The sequence below is a fragment of the Ciconia boyciana genome, chromosome 18 (genome assembly GCF_034638445.1).
Source record: "Ciconia boyciana chromosome 18, ASM3463844v1, whole genome shotgun sequence".
Taxonomy (NCBI): Eukaryota; Metazoa; Chordata; class Aves; order Ciconiiformes; family Ciconiidae; genus Ciconia; species Ciconia boyciana.
The window spans coordinates 10,987,892-11,012,622 of NC_132951.1; the positions used below are offsets into that span (position 1 = coordinate 10,987,892).

Below are 24,731 nucleotides of genomic sequence, written 5' to 3' on the forward strand. Positions count from 1 at the left end.
CTCTCCTGATGCCTACAGGGGTTAAAATCAGCACCTTGAAGTCCTGTTCTGTTCCTCCCCTTCTTTCACAAGCATCCTCATGTACTCCAACACCTCCAGATCACAGGTGACCCACGCTCCGTGTGCCCCAAGCCAGGGCTGAAGCAACACATCGAGTGTCTTGTTCCCCCAGTGCTAACGGACGGGTTTATTTGGGTAGGACGGTGTTAACGGTCTGTCTGTGCTAACAGACACCGCCGGTCCCTGCCACCCCAGCCGCCTGGGACAAGCACAGCTCCAAGAATCCAGCATGCTGGGATTTCCCCAAGCTTTTCCACTCTGGACAGTCTCTCAGCTCCCGCCCCCACAGCTTGTGTCTTCAGACCAGCTGCAGGCCCACTCCAAGTCAGACAGAAGATTTCAGTTACATCATTTTCCTGGCTCTGCTCCCACCAGCCTCACCACAAGCCAAGAAGTTTTTCTATCAGTGGGAGGCTGAAAGCTCATTTAAGAACAGGGAGATCCTCTCACAACGAGCCCAGGGCAGGCACAGGGGTAGACGTGGGAACGGACAGCCGGCTTTTACAGCTGTAAGAGGGGACTCCTCCAGAGGCTAAAGCAGACTGAGAGATCTCATGATCCCCTCTGACATCAGCCCCCGGCAGGCTGACATCCCTATATTCCCAACCATTTCACAGCTAGCAGAGACTCTTGTGGCAGGAGACGTTTACTACCACACTGCCAGCCCGTTTAGATCTCAGGAGCAGGCTGCTCACCGTATGGGTAGCCCCACGTGCTGTACTCTGGAGGCAAAATGAGAGAGCTGGCTGTGGGGACGGGCACCACGTTCCCCTCAGCGTAGTAAGGGACAGTGGCTCCCGTCGACAGGCAGAGCGTGGGATGGTTTGGGGAGCCCGTCTGCTCCGAGTCCACCCTTATCTCCTGGAAGCTCAGTCCTGGGGCGTAGCTAAACGGCTGCTGCTGGGAATGGCTTTTGGTGGGGATCGAGACATTGTCCATCGGGTGATAACCGCTGGCAGCCTCCTCTTCCTCCGGGGGGGCACTGGGTACCACTGCAGATGGTATGTGCTGGATGGACCGGGAGGGACTCAGAGGCACCCTGTTCACAGCAATGTTACCAATATAAATGGGGAGAGTGACTGAAACCTCTGGCGACTTGAGGGAAACCTGGAAGAGAAGGAAAAACAGTGGCATTCTCTTCATTATACATTGCACTAGGAAGGTTCACCTGATGCGAGGGCCACCCGCACCACACAGCTACGGAGTTTGGCGATTGAGCTCAACCCAGAAGGGAGCACAGAAGTTGCAGCACAGCCCACCGGAGCTCCCCAGGAGCACTGATGTACTCACCTGGATGTAGTAGTCGATATGTATGAGGCCACAGCCCTGCAGAATGGACTGGGGCAGTGCCGGAACAAGGATCTGCTCCTTCCATTCTGCATGTTTCCAGGCTTTCACTCCTGAGCCTTCCACCTCCGCGATGGTCCTCAGGTCGTAAATCCAGCGCTTGGATTTATAAGCCACTTTCTGTACAGAGAGGAGAAAATACAGCTAGCAGGAAGACTGCAGGTGGTCTTCTGTCTCCCACAAACATAAGTCAGGACACAAAACCACCCAACTGCTTTGTCAAATAAGCACGAGCACAAACCTAATGTGCATATTACAGAGCAGAAATACCCATCATTGTATGATAGACTGAGTTGGTATAAGCAAGACAAGTTCTACCACCTCTTTCCCCAGGAAGGTAGAGAGAAACAGTTAGGCAGAGGTCTGGACTCCTCGCTGCCACCTCTCAGCCATGTGCAGCAGAGATGCACACTGGCGAGAACTGCCCCAGTTTCAGAGAGGCCTCAGGGGGGCTGAGTACCAGCATAAGCCCAAGAATCACCCTTTCGGATGCTTACCTGGAGCAGACTGGCTACCACAGCCCCAGTGTCCCGGCCTGATTTGTTCTCTATGTCCGTGCGGAGCTGGATTGCTTGCCCCACGATGTACCCTTTCAGATCAGAAGTGGCGGTCAAGATAATGTTGCCGCTTTTCACAAGCTTGTAGTTGAACTTCTTGGTGACTGACATAGTGTTGGGCTGCTGCAGGACAGCAGAGAGACAGAGATGTTGGCTCAAGAGAGTCAGAGAGCCTCCAGGAAAACACTCAGAGATTCAAAACAAGCAAGCAAAATATCTTGTCTAAGAGGATGCAAAGAACGAGCCACACAGCACTGCCACAGACAACAGGTCTCACTTCTCCATCCCCCCAGTTTTGCTGTCCTATTAGTCGCTCTTCCCTCCAAAGCAAGTTCCTCACACCCAGGTCTCTACAAGCACCTGCTGCTATTGGCCAACACCTCTCTGCGTGCTGAAAATTCACCTAAATCTTTCAAAGCAACATGCAGAAGAGTCAAAAATCACTAGGAGCAGGGACTGATGGATGGCAAGGCAGGACAGATCAGGAGTCCTTGTCCTGCTCTTGCACAGTCAGGGCATGCAGTCAGAGGGTTGTCCAACCACACAATTATTCCCCAGACAGCAGGCAGAACAAGGACAAGTACTGAGGCCTTGGCACTTCCCAGCCACATTCCTCCTTGTTCTTACCTCGATGTCAGGGATGTCATTCAAGTTGAGAGGGCAGAGAATGTAGAAGATCTTGTTGCACTTGTAGTCCTTGGAGAAGCGAGGTGTGTCTATCACAGCTTTCACCTGATGGAGGACCTTGCCAAAAGGGCCTTCAAATGATGTAGGAGCAGAGGCTGGAGTCGAGAGAGAAAGAAAAGGATCATAAGGCTGAGTCAGGCCAAGCGTTTCTGAACTGGAAGTACAGTCCCTTTAAACAGCTTTCCTCTTCACCTGAGGAGTTCTGCAAGTACCTGAGAGAGAGAGCACACGGGGATTCCCCCAAAAAAGACCTGGGGCTGAACACTTAGGTCACTTGGAGACCTTGCTGCAGCCTCCTCACAGAAGGGATCCTCTGCAACCACAGGTGCAAGAGCAGAGATCCTCTCTCTGAGCGCACTGTGTGCGGGACAGCTGGCTAGCCACAGGCCAGGACCCCTGTGCGCACCCAGAGAGCTCGCAGGGTCACGCTTGGAGAGGCATCAGCAACAGCTCAGACCCAGCTTTGCACCAATGCAGAACGTACGCGCTTGTCTAAGCTCCTCTGCTCTCTGTGGCTGACCTTACGCTCCCTCTAGCATCTCCGGGCCAAGCTGCCAGCCTGCCTCTGCCATCCAGCCCAAGTCCTGCTCAGCACAGCTCAAGAGGCTGCGAAAGCCAAGGCTTACATGGAAATGCCTTCAGCCATTTATCTGCATCGTACCTGGCAGCAGGAACTGGAAGGGAAAGTTGTGCTCTCCAGCTGTCAGGACCCCTGTGGGAAACAAGAGTAAAAGGTAAGTGGGACAGGCTGTTGCCTTGGAATGGTGTGATCTTCTGGAGAGCACGATCTTCTGGAGAGAGAGGCCACCACCTAGGGAACAACACGCCACTTGTCCAGCTGCCTACAGCCCACTGGACAACTCCAGATCCAATGAGTGGTGCTTGAGTCAACAGGAGCATCTGCTGCCACCCACCCCTCCTTGGGACAGGAGACGTCTCCATTCCCAGTGACTGGTTCTACATTAAGATACCCTGGAAATAAGGTAGTTTAAGGCAGGGTTTAAGGGATCCCAGTGCCACAGCAAGCAGTTAGCCCCAGACTACTGACACAGGGCATGGAGAAAGGATGCTGTGGGTTTATCTTCCCTCAAGTAGGCTGCAGCCAGTCAGGGGGAAGGCGAGAAAGCACAGGCGCTATCTGAGGGTGGTAAGCAGGTCTGGTGGGCATCAAGCCACTACAGCCTTAGCCACGTGCCAAGCCCCATGCAGACTGAAGAGAGTTCAGGAGCTGGAACCAGAGGTCCATCTCCCAGGCCTGAACCCACCCCCAGTCCCAAGAAGGGACCTGCAGTACCTCAGCCTGGCTGCTTAGACAACAGGAGCTGAGGAAAATATTTCCACAATGTTAAAACCTCAACACTGGTTTTCTTCAACCTTATCCCGCTCTGCAACGGCAGCCTTGAGGGTGCAGATCCGAGCCAAGACTCAGAGCATGGCTTAAAACAACAGCTACAGACTCAGACTCCCTGACCCCATCCACCCTCCAGCACTCACATCCTGATTCCAGATTCCCTCCCACGGCAGCACAACGGCTGAACTGGACCCGCAGCGTGACCCAGTAACATCAGGCAGCTCCCAAAGCTGCCTTCAGTAAGAAAAGCACTAAGCCTTATCCACATTTGTTAAATACATGTAAACATGAGAGGTCTTGTTTTTGAAGTGGCAGTGCTAAGAGGAGACCTGTATACCTATTAAATCAAGCTGTGTTTGTTCTGCTTTGTAGGATCATCGCTGGAGGTACCAAGACTCTAGATTTGGCTAGCTCTGTTGTTGATGCAAGACGGAGGAGACAGCTTGCCCGTTAGCAATATTGGCTCCGCAGAGCTGACAGTAATAGAGTCCTATCGTCAGGGGATTAAGTGGATTACGTGACGGAGGAGGTGGAGAAGAGAGAAGGGTAAATCCCCCCCACTGACACTGCGATCCAGGTAGGAGGCAGGGGAGGTGGCGTTTGGCTTGGTGCATCCTTCACGTTATGAAACGCTGCACCTCTGCCCCTCCGCTGGCTCAGCCGCCCCACGGGGACCTACGGACACCCCAGTTAGCGTGCATCCCACCTGCAGTGCAACGGCAGGCAGAATAAATAATATGACAAGCATCCCATTGCGTACCACTACAAAGGCAAGTCAGGAGAAAACTAAGAAATGTCTATTAATACCCTTTATCCTTACAGAGAGGAGCAAGATTTGCTCATTCCCATCACCCCCCCCAGAACACGATCTGGAGGACGGGGGGTGATTTCCCTCCCCGTCCCCCAAATTATGTAGGCTAAAATGCAACACCCGGTCTTGTCACCAGGTGGAGGCACAAAGCCAGTCACTGCCTTCGCTGCCAGGCCTGCCGCCTCGCAGAGCTGGGACAGGCACAGAGGCGTGGGGCAGCTTCTCCTAGTCCCTTCCTGGGAAGCCTCGCTCAGTTAAAGGCAGTAGCTGGAGACGTAGCAGGTGCCCTTCCCTGTTGGTTACGGGGTAAAGCCTGGCTTATACGAATGACTCAACTAACCCAGTGCTTGTTTACTGCTCCACGGGTTTCTGCCTTTTACCAAGCACCACTCAACGTTGATCTTATACCTGTTACCCTTACTTTTGGAAAGCAAATCGATAAACTGGAATACATCAACTCTCCTGGGCAGCTTCCGCATTGCAGTAAGGGGACTTGCTCCATCTGAAAGGGAGAGGGAGCAAGTCCTGTTACTGCAATGCAGAAGGAAGGGAGATGGGAGTCCCAGAGGGTAGTGACCGCTGAGTTTCCACCAAGACCTGACAACTTTCCAGCTGTCTGACCTGCAGGGCCCCAGACAAACATGCAGGCAGTGATTTCAAGTCTCCTGCTAGGAGCGTGAAACTTCACAGCCTTTCCAGGACCCTTAGGAAGAGCTCACAAACCCCACAAGATTAAGTCCTTCTACATTACAGGCAGCATGATCATTTTGGTCATTTCGGTCATTTCAAGTCATTTCGGTCAAGCTCCTGCCCCGCTCACATCCACCAACAGAAAGCCAGGCTGGAAGTGAACCTGCGAGCACTTCATGTTCATAGTTTCCAGCCCCCTGCAGAAAACCAGGAGTCCTGAAGGTTGCTCCCAATGGTAGCACCGAGCAAGGCAATATGCTCTCCCAGCAATGCACATGGCCAGCATCAATCACCGAGGATGCAGTTGAGCTCTCGGAGCCACTGCGTGACTTGGTGGCACTGATACAGTTTCCACATGGGTAGCCCGGCCTCCAAGTAATTCACCAGATGAGAACTGCCCACAGGTCAGGGTTGACCACCCCGATAGCTCAGACCAAGCCTGAGCGCCCAGAGACCTGTTGGCTCACAGCATACTCAGACTTGCTGCAACCCCACCTGGGGCAGGGAGCAGCCTGCAAATCCCTCCTGCAGCTCCTGCCTGCAACAAGCTGCCCACGAGGGCTGGAAAAGGTCATTCTTTATCACACAGTGATTAAGTTCCAAGTCCAGCTACCCCAGACTGAAGTCATGCCCCGTCACAGCTCACATGGACCGAGGGCATCGCAGCAGTGCTTGGCTCGCAGCCACGAGAACCCAGACCTCAGCCATGCGTCGAGCAGGGAGCCAGGGAAACACAGCAAGCTCTATTCTCCACTCCATTAAGCAGAGAGATGCTGCAGGCAATTAGCAGTAGCTCTTGTTTTCAGACCTGCTCCTTCCAGCCCACACTCTCCTTCCCCCAAAGAGAGAGAAGGATCTTTATGCCAGCCCTGAGATCCTCCACATACAGGGAGTTTTCCAGCAGGCTGGACCAAGCACCCAGGTCCTACCCACAGGAGCAGATGCCACCGCACACAGCTTCATTTGCTAGCATGGCTAACGAACAGCCGGCTGCTCGCAGAGCCCCGACTTCTAGCTGAATGCCTGCATTTCTTGCCCTTGTTGCAAGCACAGAGGCTGTTTGGGCAGGTCACACTGGTGGGGCAGCAGCACCCTCAGCCCTGCATCTGGCTGGGGACCTGCAACCCCAGCTGTAGGAGCCCTCGGCAGCCCGGAGCAGGCATTTCGAGGAGCCCATTGGCAAGGAAAGTGGAAGGGGTGTGGGAGTTCAAGTGCCAGAGCTATTTCAGAGACAAGAGTTAATAAAAATAGATGAAGAAAAACAGATGATCCTGACCAAGACAGGAGACTCCCGTGAAAGCACGGGCACGATCCAGAGCGCCTGGCAGAGCGACAAGGCAGCAGAGACCGCAGGCAAGCTCGGGTCCTGCCTGCCTCCCGCTGCAAGCAGGAGGAGGGACAGGTATTTAGCAGTAACCCCACACCGAGCTGCTCGCCAGACTCCTGCTTGCCCCTCCTGCCAGGGGCTCCTCCGGCACGGACACAGTGGAGGCTCCGTGTCTGACTTGCCTGGGATTACAAAACTACTTTGGTCTTTCACCACGCGTCTGGTGCCTTTGGCAGGTGGAAAGGTGGCAAGTCCTGAGCCGAGTCCCCCCTTACAATGGGAAGGGAGGTGGCAACTACTTTTAAACTCTCCAGCTGGCAGCTCTGCTCCTAAAGGCTGAGCTTCCATTTCCAAACGCTGACTAGTCTTGACATAACAGGGAAAATCTGCAATTTCCCTTGTCCCAGCCATCCTGTGAGCATGGGCAGGGCACAGGCTGACCTTGCCCCAACACCCAGGTACCTCTCACATGGGAAACAGCAGCAAAAGTCATCTCGGCACCCTGCAAGGGACACTTGCAGTGCTCACCCATCCCATACAGCCACTGCGATGGCAGGACAGGACAACTAGCCCCACTAGCCACAACTAGCGCCACACGTGCCTTGGAGAGATCCCTGGACCACAGCAGGGGAGACGTGGCATTGTGCACAGCATGCAGATCGTTCTGCCTGCCCGCTGTACGACACCAGCATCCAAGCAGCAAGGGGACACAAAGCCCATGGGAAGCCACTCACTGCCCCTGTCCCTCCAGCCCTGAGAGCTTCAAGTAAAGATCCAGGACATTTAATGTGCTAATTCCACCTGCAAGTTGAGTTTGCAACAGCAACGGTTGTTGGCAGCGGGCAGGGGTGAGAAGGTTTCCTCTGACAGCCCACTGTGACACGCAGATAGCCTGGAGGAGCCGCCCTTTCTGAAAGCTCCTTTCTGAGCTGCTCCTGAACCAGAAGCTTTGCCAAAGCAAGCTGCAGACTGTGCACAGGCAGGAGCAGGTCATCAGGAGTTCAGCATCGCTCGAGGGGTCTCCAACAGCCCCCACGCAGCAGGCTGCAATGCCCCTGAGCAGCTTGCAAATGCACTGCGACGGGAAAGGGCTGTGCAAGCCACTGCAGCAGCGCTGAGCCATTACCTCCCCATTCCCAGAAGCCTGAACAAAGGCCACAGTGTGCTCAGCCACAAAAAAGCTTTTCCTGAAGTTTACATGCAGCTAAAAATACCTTGAGAAAGTCATTAGGCAGCAGAGGCAGCTGGCTTAGCAGGGTTCTGCTGCGGGGCCATCCCTGCAGCAGCCTTTCCTCCCGATAGGAGCCGAGCCAGCAGAGATCGGCTGCCTCTGCGCAGCCTTTGGAAATATCCTCCCTAAAAATTCCTGGAGGGAAAGGAGCCGCTGCCCCAGGCACCCTGGAAAAAAACAAACCCAGACAGCAGGAGCAGCAACAACACACTAACGGTGCAGAAGAGCTGTCTTACAGTGCAAAGCAGAGATTTCCCTGAATCCAGCGGAGATTTGGCTGGAAGCGAACGGACTCTCCCGTTCACAGCTCAGCCGCTCCCCTCTGCTCCGCGCTGGGATAGGGGGGCGTTCGCTTCTACCAGTGGACGTGAAGGAGGCCCGGGAGGACTCATCATGTGCAGAAAGGAAACGCCTTGACCCAGAGGGCTGATGCCAAGTCCTCTGCCAGGTCCCCAGGCGGTAACCCAGTGACACAGCCAGGCCCAGCTAGGGCTCCCCTGAGCCATCAGAGCCTGCAAAGCATCGCCAGCGACGGGGAGCACAACCCCGAGCCCAGCACTGCACAACACAACAGACCTCAGTGCTGCAGCACCGTCCCACAGCACTCAGGGCATCCATGGTCACACTGATGTGCAGTGGAGGGACAGAAATTAATGGGTTTCCCCTGCAAAGCTTGAGCTGACCATGCCCCTGAGCCCACCCAGCCGCTGGAGACACCGTTCTCTCCCCACAGACACCTCTGCTTTGATCCACAAAGGTTTCCCCGCACTCACTGCAAACCAGCATGCCACTGCACAACCGCATGGGAAAACAGGGCACCGTCGCAACCGTGTGTGTGTGAAACGACCACACATCTGTATTTACGCTGCTAAACAAATGATCCAAGTCAAGTTTACTGCGCCACAGCTCAGGTGCTGAAAGGGTTTGGACTCCTTTCTGAGCAGCACAGCTTCCCTGGCCGGTGTTGCCAGGCCCCTGCCCAGGCAGAACTGGCAGCCAGAGGAAGTCACCAGCCCTTCAAAGCCATCATCCCCCCAAGACCAAGGGGACGCTGCCTGGCCCCATCCTGCCCTGCCAGCAGCCAGCCGAGGGCTGGGAAAGCTCCTCTGGCAGCCTCTGCCCCAGCAGGAGAGTAGGGCAGGGCTGGCATTCAGGAGGCACCAACCACACACGAACAAGGACACCGAGCCCTACCTGCTGCGTCCCGCCCGGGCTTCCCAGGGCTGTTCTGCAGCTTTCTCGGTTAGTGGCCCATGCAAATGGGCCAGTCTTACAGTACCGGTGGGGCCAGATCTACCTGGGCTGCACATTCAAACCAGTGCCACTGCAGGGACATCTGCCAAACGCCTCCTCCCAGGCTGGCTCCCCCAGCCCCAGCGTCTCCATCCCTGGGGAGCTGGAAGCCACAGGCGGTCACAGCAGTCTCCCTGCAAGGCTGACTGCGACCACGACAAAGCCAGGACCTCCAGGTTGGTGCCAGTGGGGGAAGGCATTGGAGAGGAGCCAGAAAAGGGTTGGGAGATGCTTTGGTCACTGATGCACAAACACGACAGACTCAGCCGAGCCTTATTACTCACCCCAGTGAAACCTCACGCTCTGGTGCACTGGGAGAGACAGCCCAGACGTCTGAGCACACAGCAGGCTGCAGGGCCAGGCAACTGCAGCGCACGGTACAAACACACACCTCTGCCTCGCCAGGCTTCATCCATGGCTAGACTAGGGCAAAAAAGATGAATATTCTGTGTATTGCTCCTTCTATCCCCCAAAGAGAAGGATGCTATTTGCTCCGTAGCCACAACTAGGAGTCTGGAAGGTGTCTCTGCGCCCCAGGCACAGGAGCCGGGGAGCAGCTGAAACAGGGCTCCAGCCCCGACCTCCGGCTCTCCTGGCTGGTACCTGCCAAGCAGATGGCAGTGGCTCTGCTCCCTCCTGCTGCACACGCGGATGCTAGAGCGGGAACAAGCTGCGCCTTTGGAGTACACAAACCTTTTAGTTCTTTCAGTAGAGGAACAGCAGGCCAGGCCATATGGCAATTTGTCTCTGGCTACTTAGAGTGATACATTAACTGTGCGGGCCAAATCAGGTAGTATGGAAAGGTACCTGGTGCCTCCTGGTCCCCCTGCCATTGCTTGTAGCAATGTAGTCTTCCTGCTGCCTAAAATCAGCCCTCCCACTCCCCTGGGGAAGGCGAGCTCCTCCAAAGGTGCTGAGTTAGACTGATACCAGTCTTGCTGATACGCAGCTCGGGTACTCTCCTCTCGAGGCTCTCCAGGCAGAGAGCAGGAAAGCAGCAGATTTGTGTTTTCCACTTTCACATGGAGAAACAGGCAGCCCTGCCTTTGTGCTCTGCTTTTAAAGGGTACGATTCCCCAGCTACTGGAAGAACCATCACTCTCGCTGCAGTCCTGACAGCCAGCACCCTGCTCACCCCTGCCTTCCTGTCTCTCCTCATCCACCTTTGCAGCCCAGAAAATTGAATATTAGATGTAAGAAAGAAGGTCAGAGCTCTTCTAGCTTGCAGGAGGCTGTATCAGAGACGTCAGATGGGAAGCATTAATTTTTTCTGTGCCAGGGCACTTCAGGCAATGCCAGGCCATTGCAGCTTTAGGACGAGGACTCCAACTCAGTCCCCGGTGGATTAAGCTAATACACGGGATTACAAACTGCAACAAATGAGGGTAAATGGACACATTTGCTCATGCCATCCCTGCAGCAGACACAGGTGCCTCAGGGGGAGCAGCCGACAGCCAGAAGAGCGACCTGCCGCAGCACAGCCAGACCTGCCGCAGAAAGACTCGGCGCTTAGTTCCGTTTTGCTCAAATGAGAGCTCTCCTGCTACCAACAGCACTGCAGCTGAGCAGAGCTGCCGTACTGGCAGGATGGGAGCACAGACCCCAGCAGGCTCCAAGCTCCCATTCAAAGCAGCAACTCGCTCACACTGGATTTGCGTGCACACAAACACACAGTAGGAACAACCTCCAGCACCCCGATATGGTTAATGCTGCCGAGATAAACCTTTCCGTAACATGGGAGACACAGACTAAGGAAGAAAACACACCAGAAAGCCCAGCACTGAGGCTAGGGCTCTACCGCTTACAAATCTCTGTCTCAGCAGTTTTCCGTGACATTTTCAATGAATTAGCAGGATCTGGCAGTATGGCAATGCTGCAAAAAAAACTCCGGGGATTAACAGTGATCTATTGAGGCAAGAAATTGGGAAGTGCTGAGGAAGCTGCTGTGACCCAAGGCAATTGCAGCTCCTTCCACGTGGTTTTCCTGGGCCGAACCTGCAGTTACTGCTCCTGAACCCGGCAGCACAGCGTGGCCAGGAGCTGGCACCAGCACATCCTTAACAGCTCACCACTGCCCCTGGGCACCCTCCTGCTCTCACCTGGCCAGGGTCCGACCAGGAGCATCACCTGCTGCTGTGCTACCTCCTGCTCACAGAGTGATTCCTGAGCACAGAACAAGAGACCCAAGTCTCTCAATGTCTGCTTAGTTAGGTCACTAAGCTTTTTAAATTCAGCTGGAAGACAGGATCGTCGCCCTGTGCCAACTGTTGGCCATGAAGGTGTTGTGCCAGGCTGGCAGAGAACCACCCCAGGGAAGAGGTGATGCACAGCTGCCCCTTTTTAGCTCTTTGTGCAAGAAATCTGCCAGCAAAGGAAGCGCGTGGAGCAGCCAGGAATTCCCTGCAGCGCCTTCTAACTAACTAACAAGCTGCCAAATGTAAGGTCAGCTGGAAATTACAGCCAGCTCCCGCACAGGTTCAACTCAGGTACAAGCAGGATTTAAAGGGAATTAAAAAAAAAAAAAAGGTCTACCTTTGCATGCACAACCCATCCACAGGGCAAAAGCTGTGTGTGCAGTCAGAGATACAGGGTGTCCAAAGAACACAGCCCCCTGTGGGTACAGGCACAGGATGGACCGGCTCCTCTCTGGCTGAATACAGCCAGAGCTGCAGCAGGGGAGGGGGAGAGGAGCGGAAGGCCTCCGCAGAGCTGAATTACTCCATTATACTGGATCGAGAGAAGCATCTCTCTGTCCAAGAGCGGCGGGTACAAGCGGTGCTATTTTGTACTCACTGCAACTGGTGTACTTGATCTCCTGCACTGCTGACACCTACAGAAATCCAACACCCCCCACACTTGCAAGGTCCCCTCCACCCCTATTGCATTTCTTTGCAAAAAGAGGACCCAAGAAAAACCTGCACCAGGGAGCAGTCGAAGTCCAAGTCAAACTCAGGCCAAGTGGGACAAGCAAATCCCCCCTCGGCCTCCCCTCCAGAAGGCAAAGAATGAGCCTGCCCCGAGAGCCACCCGTGGGCTGAGCGACCTCCCCAGCGCTGCACTGTGTCCTCCAGCAAACAGAGCAGCGAGGGGCTCCAGACAGCTGGTACGCTCAACACTTTCCAGCGGCTTTTATGTAAAGAGCCTGAGTTCATTAAACTGCCGGCCTGTGTGTAATTGCCAAGGCTACAGCACAGACCCTGCGCAATCCCCCAGCTCCCCGGCAGCTCGCAGGTGCCCGCTGCCTCCAGCTCCTGCTCAGCCCCGGCCAGCCCCAGCAAGAGGCTTTCCCGGAGCGCAGACGCTGCACTGCTCGAGTGGGGACAAGCACCACGCCAGCAGAGACGCGAGCAGGGTCCTCTGCAGCAAAAACACCGGTCACCAACCTGCAGATGCTCCAGTGGCAAGGCTGAGCCCTCTGCACTCTGGATGCTGCTCCAAGGGGGGGCGAGAAGGGAAATTAAGGATGAGGCCAGTGCCTTAAATAAGTGCCTTACATTGCAAAGTGGGCATCTGGGTTATTTCAGGGCCTGCCTCCTTTCTCATACAATGTACACCCTTAAAAAGGAAAAAAAAAAACCAAACCAACCCACGGCATGTAATACAAGCAACAGCTGATGCTACAGAGGACAAGCTGCCCCCTCACTTATTTCAATGCAAAGGTGTGTGGGTGGTGAAGTGCAGAGTCACTCTTAGATGCTTAAAGAGCAATCCAAGCCTCGATAGTTTTGCAAACCTCCTCTCCCCTTCCCCCCCACGTGTCCTCAAAGAGCACAGATTGCTGTTTTTTAAAGTTACTGTTCAGGATGTGGGAAGGCAGAGAGCGAGGCAGGTTGTTTTTCAGTCTGAGCCTGCCTCCCTGCACTGTCCCCCCCGCTGCCAGCACTGCTGCGGCCCTGCTGGAGCACGAGCCACTCGCCAGGGATGGGCAAGATGCAGATGTGTTGGCTGCACGGCCTTGGGGACACCTGGAATCCTCCCTCAGCCCGAGCCGACGCCAGCAGGCTGGCTGAGCCCTCTGCAAAACGGCTGGGGATGGTGCCAGGGGGAGCCTGGCATCACCCTCTGCCCCAGGGCACAACCTGGCTGCCAGCTCCCCCCCAGCATGGACATGCTGCTCCCCCTTGCTTTTTATTTTAATGCACAGGTTCAAAAACAAGAGGTAACAGCATTGCTGTAAGGGGACACAAGAACAGAAGAATCCTCTGAGGCAGAAACAAATTCCCCTCCTTCCTCCACTCATTTTCCATTTGTGCTGCTGGGAGGTGACATCCCCCGTTGTGGATAAGACGCTCTTGCAGCACCGCAGAAAGGCAGCCCCTCCGCCTGACGCACGGGGCCTCCCGCGGCCCCTGCCCTCCCTCCTGCTGTTTGCTTTTCAGGGAGTGAGAAGGAATGGTGGGCACAGCCAGCCCTCACCTGAAGGAACAGGCACGTGTTCACCCCGGGGGTGTTGTTCTGCATGTTTTTATGCATGTGGCAGGACCGTCCCATACGCCACCGCAGTATTTGTCTGCAGCCGCAGTAACCTTTGCTCGTGGTGCTCGCCACTTTTCGCCTGCGGCTGTCCGATGCTGGCCAGGGAAGGAGTTGCACGCTGGCAGTGTGGGCTGGTGGCCGGGCTGGCCCCGTGCTCCTTTGGGGGTCCTTGCTTGGGAACACTTCCAACTCCCTTAACTCACCCATACCCTGGGCTCCTGCCATCACCCATCGGAGAGCCTGGCCCAGCTCAACGCCCTGTGCCCCAAAAGCACACGACTGCCTCAGTTTCCCCTCCCAGCTGGGTGTCAGACCTGTATGGAGGCACCCCGGGGAGCACCCACGAGTGCTGGGTGTGCCTCCCCAGAGGCAGCTGCACCTCAAACTGCTTTGCTGCCAGACACCGAAGCAGCCCGTCCCTGCCAAACGCTCTTGTCCAGAGTCGCAGGGAAAGGGACAGCGCTGCTTTGACGGTCCGTCCGTCCTTCTGAAGCTCCTTCACCCTCTGTTCAGGAAAGGCTGGTGCAGCTGAGAGCTATTCCTGGGGAGCCTAAAAACGACATGGCTGAGTCAGTGCCGAGGCCCTGCCCTGCTGCTCGTGCCCACGAGGCCACTGCACGACTCCGCTAGCAAACCCCTGCCACTGCCTCGCTGCAGGACTGTGCCGTGCCAGGATGCCACACTGCCAGCGGCCCTCTTGGAGGAGGCAGACAGACAGACAGGCAGAGACAGGCACGCACGGAGGCAGAGTCACGGAGAACCAGCCCAGCTTCCCTGCTGCTCCGCCGGCCAGGACGTGCATCAATGTCAGGGCAAGGGCTGCGACAGCAGACAGTTATCTCACTTCCCAGTGCCGCAGGCTGGAGCCGTGCCAGCCCCCAGGGCTTTTGTTTCCATATCCGCACAGGCCAGCGCAGTAATTGCAAGGGATGGTTTCAAAGCTGTCTCTGGTGAAGGATTCGGGTCCAAAGACAGCATCGACACTGCTCTCTCCCACCCACATCCTATCACTTGCTCCCCTGTGTCCTCGGAGCACGGGAAGAAGGGCATGGGACAAACATGGCAAGTCCAGGACAATAACTCCCGAGCTTGTACCAGTCGCACAAAGAGCAAATGCCCCACGAGTGCTGCCGTTGGCTGCAGTCCCATGCACAGGGACTGCCCGCCCTCTCCTTGTCTGCTTCCCTGCAGCTGGGAGCCAGAGGCCGAGAGTCCCAGTGGTTGTGTCCACTTGGACACAAGAAGCAGAAGAGCACAGGTCAGTGACTGTAAGTACCTGGCATGCTGCTCCAGAGTGATTGCTGGTAGCTGGGACCAGGCTTTTCCTGTAATTGCACTGTAGCCTTGCAAGACAGGACAGTAACGACACTACAACACACCTCAGCTTTCGAGCACAGGACTCTACAGTCCTACAGGCCAGATTTTCCCTTCAATTAATTACATCCCTGATAACTCATGCACTACCATTTCTTGCTTCACTTGCCTGGAGCCGCGGTAGCTCTGGAAGACTTCAGCTGGCCGGTTTTGTCCCAGTCACACCCCAGGCACGCAGCTGGGCAGCTGCCAGCTCCATGACCGACTCCAGCGCAGAGCGAGCAGCCCAGCCCTGCCACCCCAGGCCCGGATGCCCGCTCAGGTCTCAGGCTGGCAGAGTCTGCAATACCGGCGGTTGACAGATAGCAGCACCGCACTGGGCAATAGGCAAGAGTGTGCGTCCCGGAAAATTAAGAGCCAAAAGACTAGGGCTTTCCATGAACAGTTGAAGAGCTGGGAATACCAAATTTTGGCCATTTTTGGAATTCAGGCCTTCAAAGAGAACACTTCAGAGCCATGAAAGTGTGTAGCCATCAATGCATTTTCCTTCCATCCTTCCCAGTCCACACTGGCCCTAGCTGTCAAGGGGATGGCTCCCAAGGGCAACCTCACAAGAACCAACTGCCAAAGCGGCTATCAGAATCTCCCAGGGGCTGCAAACCAACAAAAAGCACATCCACCTCTTCCCATTCCGACCTCCTGGTTGGCTTTTGCCACTGCTCAGCTTTACCAGGACAGCTCTCCCCTGAATCATTAAATATTAAAAACAAAAGTTGGAAGGTGTATTTTTTCAGTGCAGTTGCAGGTTTAAACCTCTCCAGAAGTCCACAAAAATTCGCAGCCTCCAGCTTCCAACTCATCTAAGCTCAATGGCCTGCAGCACCTCAAAAAGCCTCTGGGATTTTGCCACCCCGACATTCACAGCTGGGCTCTCTGGCTGGGCTCAGCACTGCATCCAGAATCAGGCAGGAACATTTCTCATTGCCCTCCCAGGCAGTTTACCTCCAACTGCAGCCCCCGGGCTATGAGCCAAGCCAAGGGGCGAGCCAGCCAGCTGTCTCCCTTCTCCAGGGCCTGAGAGCAAGCAGCGCACTCTCCAGTTGCTGCAAGGATGAGATCAGTCTCCCCTTGACGCTAAAAGCTCTGCTTGAAAAATTGCTGAGCTAGCAGAAACTGCCACTTCAGTTTTGCCTATTTCCTGTTACTAGATAAAACAGCACCAGAGAGCTGAGCTCCTGCTAGCCTGGGCTTTTGCCACGTTACAGTTACTGCTCCAGCCACTGCCTTCAGCAGGTGAATACTGACACGTCTTGATTTCAACAGCAGCCAGGGCACAGCATGAATTATTTGTGGTAAGGCTGACCTATTTAACAGAAGAAAGACAGCATTCATTCGAGCCTAGATTCCCCAGAGGCTGCTGGTGTCACTTTACCCCACAGGATAATACAACCCCATCTCAGCTTGCGGGGGGTGTGGTGGTAACTGTCCTAGGCTGTTCCTGCCATGCTCTCAACGTTTCTCTTGGAGGACAAGTGACACCTCCACATCCTTTTCGATGCAAACTACTCCTGGCCTGCAACTGGCTTCTGTTGATCTGCTTTGATCAGTGTTTTGTGACCGCCACAGACAACACGCATAGGAAGTGGAGCAGGGTGAACCCGGAGGGCCTTGAAACAGCAGAGAAGTAGCTGCTGGCAGCCCCGTTTCAGGCAGACCAGGGCCAGAGGAGGCAAGCAGTGTTTGCAGGGTGGCTGCCAAGTTCTGCAGCTATTCAGGATGCCTCTCTGAACGGCTCCTTCTAAGCTCTTGTAGTCTCTAATACTGGCTCCCATCCTCTGTGCGCAGGCCAAGGCAGCCTGTGAAGGGGTATTTCATATCAAGAAGATGCTTAAGTCCTGGTGATAGATTTCTGTAGAGCATCTCAGAATCACAGATCTCCACCATGTCTTTGTGGACCATACCTTTGTCTGCCAGAGACAGCGTGCTGTTAAAGTACTGCTCCTCCACGGTCCACGCTGCATCATTGATCTTGTTAGACACCCCACAGGATCCAACGCAGCTCACCTTGATGGCTGTTGAGAGAAAGGACACACGTAAGCACTGGGAGAAAGCAAAACCTCAGGTTCAGACTTGCTTCAGATACTGTATGTGGACTTGTGCAGGAGCAGCGCCTCATGAAAACACACACAGGGTGGAAAAATGGAGCAAAGGAATCCGGTCACGCTTTCATTTCAGAAGCACGTTTTCCTCTTACTCTCAGCACTATTGCACACTCCCTACTACCCCAGTGCTATTCCCAGCTGTTATCACCGTTGAAGTCCTCGTGCTGGCCTCCTTGGACTGTGAACAGCAGTGATTTCAGCCCCCCGAGAGGTAACCCTCTTTCTAGTTTTCTCCCAAATGAACCAACATCCCCTCCCAATATGTGCATCAGCCCCTGCACTCAGGCTGACAGCAGAGACCTTTGTGGCAGTGATGCTCTCCTGTACACTTGGGTTTCCCTGTCCAGACAGGGATGAGAAGCAGAGGGCTCTGCTGCCTCGCACCCCACAAGGAGCCGGGCATCCCACCGGCCAGCCCGCCATCCCTGGGAGGAGATGTGTTCGGTACCAGCCCATTAGCCAGCTAAACAAGGTGCATAGCCCTGTCTGCAGCAGCAGCAGAGAGCTGGACCCTCCAGTGCAGCATGAACAAGCCCAGCTGCTGCTCAAGTTCACAGCCCACCCACCCTCATGGACATCCCCAGTCCCTGGGAGCCCACCCCTGTGTCCCGGGGTCGGTCTCTACTTCAATGGAGTACAGCAGAAGCACTTTGCCCATTAACGCTTGTCCTGCATCAGGACTTCTGATCATATTTGATAAGCACGTTGCTTCTCAGCAGCCAGAGACCACTTTGAGTGGCTTTCTCCTGTTAGAGACACAGGGCACACAGCAAAGCCACACAGCAAGGTCTGGAAGCATTTGAGATGCCACTTGACCTTCCCAAAGCTAGGAGAGGAATTTGAGCCATGTTTGTGCCTTGCCTTGGGAAAGTCACCCCAGAGCTTGCCCTGCACCATGGCTTTCAGAAGGGCCACATGGCTTTCAGAAGAGCTACCCACAAGATATTTTCAGTTAGTCTTGGCCAATTCACAGCAGGTTGAAATCAAGCTCTGATGTTGACACTGGGCCACAGAGACAGACAAACATGACAGACCGGCCTTGTTGCACAGCAGAGGATGATCTGTGGTGTTATCCCCACACAGGCAGGATGCAGGCAGACCTGTCATGGCACAAACTGGGCCTTCAGGGTTGCCCCAGCCTGAACATCTCCTGTCCTGATTCTCATCAGGTTTTGCAACAGCTTTAATAGATCCCACAGAACTCCCTCACCAAATCTGTCAGGTGAATAGTTCCGCTGGCAGGAACTACCAGACAGACTCTTTTCCCCTTTCACCCATCTGCTCCCCTGTATTCGAGCCGCGTCTCACAGGAAGCATCTCCCTGGGAAGCAGGTGGCCAATTTCCGTTGGCTTAAGAGCTCTCCCCCTCCCTGCTCCACAAGCCTTCTCAGCCACGCTGGTCTCACCACCTCCACCCACCAACCCAAACACTGAGGGCTACAAGTGATGCTGCTTGCAACCACCTCAAACAGCTCTCCAGAGCACCTGCCTGGCCAGCGTGATCATGTCCTCCACGCTGACTCAAGACAGGGTGGAAAGAAACCCCAAACCCAGCCCTCTCTGCAGGGGGAATGTATAGTTCTTACGCCAGCCTCCTTACCTGTGCTTTGCTACGTGCATTCAGGTGGAATGGGCTCCTCAGGGCTTAAGTCTCTAATCCCACAACGAAGAACAGCCTCTCCCCATCAGATCTGCTGCAATACCTCCACAGCCTGATCATGACTTTGAACAAAGGGGCCCATCCAAGTGCTGTTTTACACTCAAGGGCAAGGGATAAGCAGCTCCAGATGCCAAGTCTCATTAACCAAACATCAGTATAGCAGCAAGGCTGACACTTTGGCTCGCTTGTCTCTGTCTGCGATACGCGTTGGCACTTCTGAGGCAGTGGATGAACAGGAGAGCGTAGCCTGCGATGGGAGCTGCCCGCACCACGGCACACAGCACGCCTGGTCCGAGCTGACAGAGATCCCCTCCTGAAGCAAGCCATGACACTGCACGCCCCTGCACGCCCTTGGGTGACATCCAATCCTCTCTTTTGCCAGACGGCAGAGCCAAAACCACATAGGGGTTTCAGCATCAGAAGGAGCTGGGAGCAGTTTTAGCAGGGTGGCATCCTGCATACCCACACATTGGTACCAGCTCTCATGCTCCCACCTTGGACATCTCACCACATCTCTGGGCTCACGATGAGCCTGCCCTGCTCCGACTTAGCCCAGATAACTTGGATGGCTCAAGTCAAATCAAGCCCAGGCTCAAAAGCTCACTCCCACATTTTCACACAGGAGATGCAAGTGAGAAAAGCCCAACCAAGAACTGGAGAACATTCACATCCTTCAGGAGCAACAGCCCCTGAAACAGGCTCCCCCTCAGGCTCCCTTCCCCACAAAAGTTTATAGATCACCACCATCTGTTGCAACACCCAGATAAGGGGATGATGGTCTTTGATTCAAGCCCGCTTGCTGCATTGCGGTGCTGAGGCACTCCTGTTCCTGGGAGGTAGGTGGGTGGGCATGTTCAAGCATATACATGCTATGGCCCATCTCCCTTCCCACAGGAGACAGAGACTCAGCAACTAAAGGCAGTGGGTTTGCAGCCTGACACTCAGAGCCAACCCTTGGCCGGTGGCCCCGCTGCGATGGTGGACACCCCTAAAACCCCACCATTAGGGCTAAAGTCGGACCATGTCTAAAAGTCTCAGTGCAGCTAGCTAATGAGTTCTCCATCGAAGGCACAGAATCTGTCAGCTCCAAGGCTTCTCAGTTAACCAACGACATCCCAAACTGGTGTGGCCGCAGCCAGGCTGTGCCTACAGAAGAGGGACGGTTCCTGGAAGGAGAGCTCTGGGGCTCTCAGGCACGCCAGCCCCGCGTCCCCACGGAGGGCAGCCCTCTCCAGCCACATTCCTGACCGCCACGCACCCGGGGCTGCCATTCCAGGTTTGTGAGGGCAACCAAAGGGGGAGAAAGCAACATTTCAAGCCAAAAAGCTTGAAGGCAATTTCACAGCAGCGGAGAAACTCTCTCTCTTATCCTCTACACTCTCCAAAGTTGCCAGCATACCGTTACCAGGCACACCAAGTCACCAGATGTAAGACAGGGACAAGACTCGGAGCAGTTCAAGTGGCAGAGGATTTGTTATGGAGCATCTTCTCCAAACCCACTCCAGAAAGACAAGCTTCCCCTGCCTCACTCACAAAGAAACAGGACGGACGACAGCTCTGAGCAGACGCATTGCCCTGTGGCTGGGAGCGGGGCTGTGACTGGATACGGGGATCGCATGTCCCAGCTCATTCCCCAGGCTCCTGAAGGAGCCAGCAGACCCCCAGGCCTCCACAGGGTGGGTGACACTGGGGACAACGGGTCCAGGGCAGCCAGAGAGTCCCCCCCATTCCATCCCCACAGTCACAGCAGGAAAGCCCGGCAGCTGCAGGGCTCTCGTTCCCCTCAGGTTATCCAGGAGGTTTCAGAGGTGCCTGGTTCAACAGGTCAAACCGTTTATCTTATTCCTAACCAGGTTTTGGAGCAGCTAACCATGAAATCAGCCTCTCCACGAGCATCCCATGGGCAGAGGAAGATACTGGGGACTTGCCCAGCTGTCATGTACAGGCTCCTCCTGCACACAAGCAGGAGGGGGACACGGGGCAGCTGACAGGCACAACTCGGGACGGGGCGCTGGGGGCAGCTGCAAGCTAAAAATGGTGTCGGCGGGACAGGTCTGGCAAACTGGCACCATCAGAGCTGCTGCAACCAGAGCCACCTGAGGTGCAAGCTTGTCAGCCTGACTGTCAGGAAGCAAAATGCGCAGTCTGAGCCTTCCCAAGGCCTCCCTTCCAGGCAATCTCTGTGCCAAGCTGCAGATAGAGCAAATAAGAAAAGTTTCTACATCAGAACAGGCCAGTTCCAGTTATTAGAAACCCATTAAAAATACCTCTGGAATCCAGTGCTACCAGTGGCCCCAGTTACCACGCTCCTGCTCCCTGTTTACCCAGGCTGCTTTGAATAAATACAGAAAAAAAAGTCAAAAAAACTGTAAGGGAAGTGGGAGGGGGAGGAGAAGAGCAGCAAGCAGATGAGAAGTGAATTACAAAGCCACGCAGAAGACAAGAGCCCTTCGCCCCTGCAGTCCCCTGGGGATTCAGGGAAGCGGGCAGCTTCCCATCCAGCCAGACACATCTTTAGCAATGCGCTACAGCACACGCCAAATGCTGGAAATAAAAGGAGACAGCTCAGCCATATCCATCTCTGCACAAAGTAAAAATAGAGATGCCAGGAGCTGGGCATGTCTGCCTTCTTCCAAGGTGATTTAAGGAGAGCAGCCGTAGACTTCAAATTACTTTTTCTGGTGACCCAGTGAGCTGCCCTCCTCGGGGGTGCTGGCATTGCACCTTGGGCAAGAGGAAAGCAGAGGACAGGCATTCCCCTCCCCTGCCAGCAGCAGGCTGTACGTGCACATCCCTACTTCCAAAATCCAGTCACGTCCTGAGCAGAGAGTCACCGGCCACCCCGCACTTAGCAGCGGGGCCAGCCCCAGTCCCAAGTGACCCCCTCCGGCTTCAAGTCCCATCTACGTCACACACCCGCTGCAACAGGTACGGGCAACAGATAGCAGAGGGAAGGAGATGCCGACAGCTTGGTTGGTTTAGGTTTTCTGGGGTGGGGAGGGGAAGCAGCAAAAAGCTACAAGTCTGGGGTGGTGGCTGTTGCATTTGGAAGCGGCTACACAGGACAAACAGATTGTCCCGTTGTTCCCCTTCCTCCTCAAGGACAGCCAAAGAGCTGGCGACTGAGGTCTGAACTGGCACTTACAAACAGCCCTGGGTTTTTGCCAGCTGAAGCCTACTCGAGTCAGCACACAGGCTCGGCCGTGTCTGTTGGACCCGGAGGCTCCAGCCATCCCTACTGCAGGGAAGGGGGTGCCCGGCCCTGCGAGCGTGGGATGAGATGGATGGCAAAGCCACCCTGTGTGTCTGCACCGACCGCACGCAGCACAAGAGACCGGGGCATGCATTTGTAACAGGCTCAGAGGGTACCTGGGAACTGAGATACCCTTCGGAAAACTTGTGCACACCTGGATCCAGATAACGGAGGAGCAGAGGGGGAGAAAGTGCTGTGGGAGATGAGCAAGTCTGCATCAGATAAGTCTTCATTTCATGGAAACCAGCCATGGGAAGCCAGAGCCCCCCTTCCTCATCCCTCTCCATCAGAGCCATGGCAGGCAGCTATCACCACGTTTTAATTAGATTCCCTCAAGTTGCCACCTGTATGCACAGAGCTGCAGGGACTGAGAGCCTCCCGTGAGCTGGGAACGAGCCACGTCTCCCCCCCAGCCCTGCAAGCCACAGGGGCCAAAACAGCTCCGGGAGAAGGGAGTGATGGATCACCCTGAGCCCCAACCACTCCCCAGCTGATGGCAGTGGGGAGCTGCCCTTGACGGACTGACGGACTGCTGCGGCAGCAGCAGGAGGTCGCCTCAACACACAGCACCACAGCTCCACCCTGGAGCGAAACCTCTGGGTTCAAGAGACAAAGATCACAAGTTTTGGTATGCCCTGAGATCTTCTGGCCCTGTAAGGCCCCTGCCCTGGATCTGGATGAAGAAGATGGGTTTGGGGTTACCCACACTCCCAGCAAAGCAGGACCAGGTGGTGCTGGGAAGATGGAAAGCCTAGGAGTCAGCAAGACCTGCAGACAGAGCAAGTTACTCTCAACCAGTTTGTAGAGTCTGGGTACTTGCTAGAAAAGCTCCATGAAAAGCAGACACTGAGAAAGGTGAGACCCCAAAGAGGAGCAGGATGAGGCCTTTGTACTGGTGGCCTTTACACAGAAATGCGCCGGTACAACCTCAGACACAAAGGCCTCACGTCCTTTAAGCAGGAAGCTCACAAGATATGCTGCTCCCCTGGCGCCCAGCCCTCGTGCACAAATATACTGAGACACTGCTAATTAAACCAACAGCTCCTAATTAATTCTCAGCTGTCCCCATCCTTCTGGGTCCATCCTGTCAGTTCTTGAGACACAAATAGCTTTGGGTATTTCACGAGCCAGTGAGGCAAGAGCAGAGCTTACACCGAATGCTGGAGGCAGCGGTGGGTTTGGCACGAGGTTAAGGGTTGTCTGGGGAGGTTTTTAGCTTCTTCCTTCCCAAGAGCCCAGCACAGGGGCAGGAAGGGGATTTGGCCTCTAATGTGCAAGGAGAGGAGTTGTCCAAGAGAGTAGTTCATGCTTTCCATCTCAACTCAAATCCAAGCCCGTAGCCAGACTTGTCTGGAGCTGACACACGTTGAGCAGCATCTCCCATGCCACCAGCAGCCTCCAGCACATGGAGGACTCAGCTGCTGCTCCCCATGACCCAGGGTGACATCCCCCTCCTGCAGCCTGCCAGCCCATCGCACAACTCCCACCCAATACAGCTCTCTTCCCTGAGGCTGCGGACAGGCTCCCAGCAAAATACGGAGTTGTTGCTACAGTTTGACGTCTTTGTCCCTGCAGGCAATGCTCCTGCCATACACAAGCCCAGCTGGGGCTCAGGACCACCCTGGAGCAACCCCCTGCAGTGGCATGAGCTTTAGCACCGTTTAGTCTCCAGAAGCAAGATCTGCTGCTCAGCCATTCCTCCCCCAGGTTGGCATTTACCCTCTGTGCCCTGCAAGAGGCTGAACCAGTCAAATCACTCACAGCAGTGGAAGGGACAGTCCCTCCCTTCCTGGCCCTGACCTTTCGGTGAGCTGATTTCCAGGGCAGCAGAGGCAGCCCTGCAAGCCCAAGCTCAGCAAAACCCATCCTAAGGGCCAGAAGTGCCTGTTCTGCCCAGCTGTAGCAACAGGACTGTATTTACCTCCGGTCAAGCTAAGGCAGGAGGACCCAGCTGGGTCTCCCACACAACCTGCACAAAGCCCAGACCCACCCAACACAGCCCCATGCTGCGGGAAGGCTGGACCAGCTCCCAAACGCAGCCTGTAAAAACTCCACCTGTAGCAACAACAGGGGAGTGACAGCTCTGCGACACGGGCAAAGCGACCCAGAGCCATTATTTTGGCTACAGGAGTTATTTTAGCCAGAGCCCAGCCCAGTGCAAGGAGGGGCACGTCCATGCAGGTAGTATCGGCACACGGAGGTTGTCCTCATTCTAGCAAATGCAGAAGTCTCCAAAGGGAGACTGGGCAGGTGTGTGTCTGTAGAAGAGCAGAGCAACAAATCTTCTCTGAGTCCTCTCCCAGGCAGGTCAATCCTCTCCCCTCTGCAAGCACTTTCTTCCGTCAAGATGAGAGCAACAGGCAAACCTACATTCTTCCAGCTCCTCCCCAAAATCAGGGGTCAACATACATCCCAAGGGAATAAAGCAAACTCTTGGGCTCCTGTTTACAACAAACTCCTCTTCAAACCAAAGGCTCTTCTCCCTTGCAGAGCTGACAGGTTTATTTATAGC

The 24,731-nt window shown here is 55.0% G+C and overlaps 1 protein-coding gene across 1 annotated transcript in view; it reads right to left on the reverse strand.

Moving 5' to 3' along the window:
• The window catches only part of ARRDC1 (arrestin domain containing 1), a 41,149-nt gene that overhangs the window by 5,004 nt on the left and 11,414 nt on the right, over window positions 1–24,731 (reverse strand). The window contains exons 2-7 of the mRNA XM_072883246.1: window positions 17,106–17,216; window positions 3,313–3,363; window positions 2,592–2,746; window positions 1,905–2,087; window positions 1,351–1,527; window positions 756–1,167 (exon numbers count right to left, since the gene is read on the reverse strand). Of these exons, the coding sequence (XP_072739347.1) occupies window positions 756–1,167; window positions 1,351–1,527; window positions 1,905–2,087; window positions 2,592–2,746; window positions 3,313–3,363; window positions 17,106–17,216 (1,089 nt within the window). The remainder of the gene's footprint in view (window positions 1–755; window positions 1,168–1,350; window positions 1,528–1,904; window positions 2,088–2,591; window positions 2,747–3,312; window positions 3,364–17,105; window positions 17,217–24,731) is intronic.